Here is a 4,809-nt window from a genome sequence, read left to right as displayed (position 1 = left end):
TCATAATGATAATAGTAATAATAACAATAACAATAACAATAACAACCACAAGGACAATAATAACGATTATAATAATAATGATATCACTAGCAATAAAGATATAATAGGAGAAGTCTGGCAGCGTTTAATAATACAAAGCATTTTGAACGCGATTCATGCCCTATTCAATTTCATAATCATAACGTCCTGTTCGAATTAAAAGATCTGTCCTAATTAAAATGGTCTGTCCTAATCAAGCTGAGCCATCCCAATTAGGCAAAGATATACAGCCAATATATCACATTGAAGAAGAGGAAATAGCAAGGGACGAATATCAGGGCGTATTTATAGAGCTTGTCGCATAGCCTCCTGTTCCTCTCCACGTGGGACTCGAGGTCATCCCCGAGGATCCAGCGCGACAGCCCCCGACCGGCCTCGGCGGGAGTAGAGAGTTGGGCCTCGCCCTTGGCCTTCCCTTCGGAGGGAGCGACTCTGATGGGCGCGGCGATCCTGGAGGAGGCTTTGAGCAGCTTGCCGTCCGCGGCCATGTCGATCAGCACGTGGAAGACGATGACGAAGAAGATGAGCGAGATGCTGAAGAGGAGCCACACGTCCACCATCTTGAAGTAGGAGGTTTTGGGGAGGGACGTCGAGGTCTGGAGAAGAGAGAGAGAATCTACGCCTTAATCAAGATTTCTTTATTTATATATCAAGTTGTATTTCTAGACAGTGACCAGTGTTCACAGAAAAACGTTAATCTAAGAACTCGGAAGCGACAACTCGCCCGCGTGAAGAGGGACGCCAGCACGAACCCCAAAGTTCTCCCTCTGTTTAACGAGCACAGTTCACAGACAAAGACTAATTTCCTGAGCAAATCGCTAAGAGGGAAGAGGGACGCCAGCACGAACCCAAACCCCTGTTCAATGACGAAGACTAATTTCCCGAAGCGCAAAGAGTGACTCGCCTGCGTGAAGAGGGACGCCAGCACGAGCAGCACGGTGAGTGCCGACATGACCCTCGTCTCGAAGTTGTCCCTCCGGAAGACGAGCGACAGGTAGGCCAGGATGAGCAGGATGACGGTGGGCACGTAGATGGAGATGATGGGGTAGCCCACTCGGCGCTGCAGCTTCACCTCCACCTCGGCCTCCGCCATCGTCTGGTTGTTGGACACCGTCAGCTTTACGTCCACGACCTTTAAGAAAGAAAAACACACACATATATATATATATATATATATATATATATATATATATATATATATATATATATATATATATAAATTACAGGAATGGCTATTTCTTTCCTTATGATGTTCGTGAGTGAATTGACATCAAGAGACAACAGTTTCTCCCAGATTTTGAGAGGGAATACATCGTTAGTCAGGAAGGCCCGGCAAAACATACAAACAATCTTCAACTCTGTCACGCACCGTGTATTCGATCAAGAGCTTCGAGCCGACGTACAAGACCTTCGAAATCTTTTCCTGGAGGACCACGAAGTCGGTGGCGGCGGAGAGCACCTCGAGGTCCATGAAGCAGTCCTGGACGTCGAACGGGTAGAGGGCGAGGTCAAGTTCGCACAGAAACTGCGAGGTGTACTTCCGCTCGACGCTCAGGTAGTTCTCGGAGCCCAAATACACGTCAACTGAGGCGGAGGAATTGCGGCATTACGGGGCGACAGATAAAAGGAAAGTAAAGAACATATCAAATCATAAATATTTGTCTGCATGCGCATAATCTTCCATTTATACAAGAAATTAGGCATAAATACAAATGATAAAGCAAAAATAGGTCTTATAATCATGTAAATAGATATCTATATATATATGAACATAGAGTTGTATCATGCATATAGATCAACCAACCGATCCGTGTCCTAAACAGTCCGATAGACATCTCAAACTATGAAAAGAGACGATGTCCTGAAAACACCCGCATAACTTCAATCGAATGCCGGACAACCAAAGGAGCTGAAGACTCACCATCTTCGGGAAAAGAGAAGTCTTCGGCCAGAGGTTCTCCTTCTCGGTGGATGGTGAGGACGGCCTCGCTGTCCACCATCGTCCTCTCCGTTCCTCGCACGTTCACCATCGTCAGCGTCGGGGACCAGAGGGTGTCGTGTTCCGTCGTGGGAATCTGAGGGCAAGACGGGGAGCTCATTTCCCTCCGGTCAACGAAGACACAAAGCTCACTGTCTTCCGGTCACGGGAGACTGAGAGCTTGCTTCATTCTGGGAATAGAAAGCTTACTTCCTTCCGGTTATTCCCATCCCGTTATGGGAGATGAGAAGCTTGCTCCCTTCCGATTCTGTTTAGGGAGATTAGTGAACGGAGCTTGACTTTCAATACACTGGTGCGGTTGGTTACAGATGCATCTTATGAACGGAGAGCGTATTGTATTTGCACCATTCTCCGGCAGACACTGAGGGTCTTGGTGATAGTAATGTGTTGTGTTCAGGATATTTTGTTAGCTTTAGGCTCTGATAACCCTATTAGGTGCATGGAACCTTTAGATGTGCAACTTTCTCCGGATATTAATGACAAAGCAATATTGCACTTCCTTACTTTATTACCAAAGAATTTTAGATTTCTGAATTAATTTCATCTTTAACATGAAAAAAAACAATTAGTCGATCACAGTGTTTTGGAAATATGATTGGGATGGAAACTTTAATCAAGAAAGAAGAATGTATTGTCTGATGTATCCTATTTACTAAATTGAATTCCTGTCCAGACATCAGTTACATTCCCATATCTCATGCTTATCTCATGAGATAAAAAATGACATGAATATTTCACAACATTCAGCGGATATCTTGTGAAAGTTAATTATGTCTTTCCTCTTTTGGGCTGCATTTTCATGTAATACTATAAGACATGATTGTTTTATTTACTTGATTAAGGCGCGATGTTCCTTTGAGATTGTGAAAGCGTAATCTGAGGTCTCTCCAAGTCATGTTGAGGTGATAGGTGACCTCCAGGTAGCTGTCCTTATCGCTCAGAGACAGACTGATGATCTTTATGCTGAGCCCAACAGGTAAAGGAGTGTCTGTTGCGATAGGAGAAAGGGATGTGGTTGGCTGATATCAGGATAATAAAAAGGGAAACGTCTATTGTAGATTCGACATATGTAGTGATTAATTGAGTTACAAAATCTGACACAGAACGCAAAACTGTAATGAGCATTTGAGCATCACCTGGCGCAGAGCTGGGTGGAGGGAGGCTGTGGTGGTAGCCGAGGGGCGGCTGCACGAGGCGGCACTCCTGCTCGTCGCTCTCGTCGTAGCAGTCGGGGCGGCGGTCGCAGCGCAGCGGCCGCGGGATGCACGAGCCGTCCTTGCACGTGAACTGGTCCGGCGTGCACGAGCTGAGTTGCAGCACCTGCTGGACGCCGCTGCGCTCGCACACCTCGCCCACGATGGTCCAGTTCTTGCGCCCCATCGGCCAGCGCTCGCTCTCGTGCGGGAGGCGCCCCAGCACCTCGTCCGTCAGCGCGTTGCGCCACACCCACGCGTCCTCCTCCTCCACGATCTCGTACTGGTAGTAGCCGCGGAACAAGACCTTGCCCTTCGCCGGGTGCAGCAGACTGAACTTGTAGTTGGCGGTGTCGTCCTCGCACGGGCCCTGCAGCGTCCACTCCATCTGACTCGGAAGATAGCACAGCGTTTCCCTGTCAACGTGGCACGGGTAGTCGTGCATGAAGTCGCCGTCCACTATGAGGCAGTTCTGCCACTGGAGGCCGTTGGGGTCGTTGCTGCCCCAGCGGAACCAGGTCAACGGCTTCCCCGTGTAGAAATCCATGTAGATTCCCTCCAGGTTCTCGTCGGTGGCGCCGACCCACGTCTGGTCGATGGCCTCGGACTCTTTCAGCTTGCCAATCAGTTCGAAGGTATGGCTCAGGTCCTGCGGCACCGGGAGGCGCCCGCCGAGGCCCGAACACGCGTGAAGGGCGGCGTGGTAGGGCATCGCGTCCAGCTTCAGGTAAGAGGATTTGGATTTCTTCTCGCAGATGTCCTCTTTGGCGACCTCGATGAAGGAGGCCTTGTTGAGGATCCATTTCTGGTCCCAAGGGATGACGAGGCCGCTCGGAACCGACCCACAGGCGGCGAGTTGAGCCACTTCCTGGGGCAAGAGAGTGCGGTCCCATACGCCAGCATGCGTTACGTGTCCGCTGAAGCTCCTCGTCTTGGTGTAACCTTCCAGGAACTCAATGCTGTACTGCCCTAAGACCAGCGTTGCCTCTCCGAACTTTCTGTAATTAGTACAGAGATGTAGTCTACATGATAATGGCATTGCCTGTATAACTCACGTGTTTGGATTGAAGTGTATGCTACTCGTCCTCTTTGATAACAAAATATATATTTTTGTCTGATTCAGGTAAATGTCCAGTTTTATCAATGTGACTAACGTGAAATTAATGTCGTCCGTTATTTATTAAATGGCCCGAAAAAAAACATTGGCTTCAAACATTTTTTATCTGTCCACATTTTCCAAGTACAACAGCTTTTGGAAAATGTGATTACCATTGTTATAGTCTGTCAGACTAGTTTATGATAAGTTCTGAATGTTGATAACGATAGTAAAGATAGTAATGATGATAACAATAATGATAACGGCAATAATAATAATGTTGATAATAATAGTAATGATGATAATAATGACAATAATAGTAATGATGATAATAATGATAATAATAATAGTAGTAATAATAATAATCATAGTATTAATAATAATGATAATGATGATAATGACAATGATAATAATAACAATGATAATAATAATGATATTGACGATTATGATGATAATAATGATATTGACGATTATGATGATAA

General features: G+C 46.4%; 1 protein-coding gene across 1 annotated transcript in view; it reads right to left on the bottom strand.

Annotated features, from left to right (window-relative positions):
* The window catches only part of LOC122246470 (uncharacterized), a 5,819-nt gene continuing 1,010 nt past the window's right edge, over nt 1-4,809 (bottom strand). Inside the window, exons 3-8 of the mRNA XM_043005052.2 lie at nt 3,175-4,229; nt 2,872-3,026; nt 1,961-2,114; nt 1,409-1,623; nt 944-1,171; nt 1-635 (exon numbers count right to left, since the gene is read on the bottom strand). Of these exons, the coding sequence (XP_042860986.2) occupies nt 252-635; nt 944-1,171; nt 1,409-1,623; nt 1,961-2,114; nt 2,872-3,026; nt 3,175-4,229 (2,191 nt within the window). The 3' untranslated portion in view covers nt 1-251. The remainder of the gene's footprint in view (nt 636-943; nt 1,172-1,408; nt 1,624-1,960; nt 2,115-2,871; nt 3,027-3,174; nt 4,230-4,809) is intronic.

The sequence above is a fragment of the Penaeus japonicus genome, unplaced genomic scaffold (genome assembly GCF_977035675.1).
Source record: "Penaeus japonicus unplaced genomic scaffold, GWHDUDI00000001_assembly GWHDUDI00000024, whole genome shotgun sequence".
NCBI lineage: Eukaryota > Metazoa > Arthropoda > Malacostraca > Decapoda > Penaeidae > Penaeus > Penaeus japonicus.
This window is presented reverse-complemented; position numbering and strand designations above follow the sequence as displayed.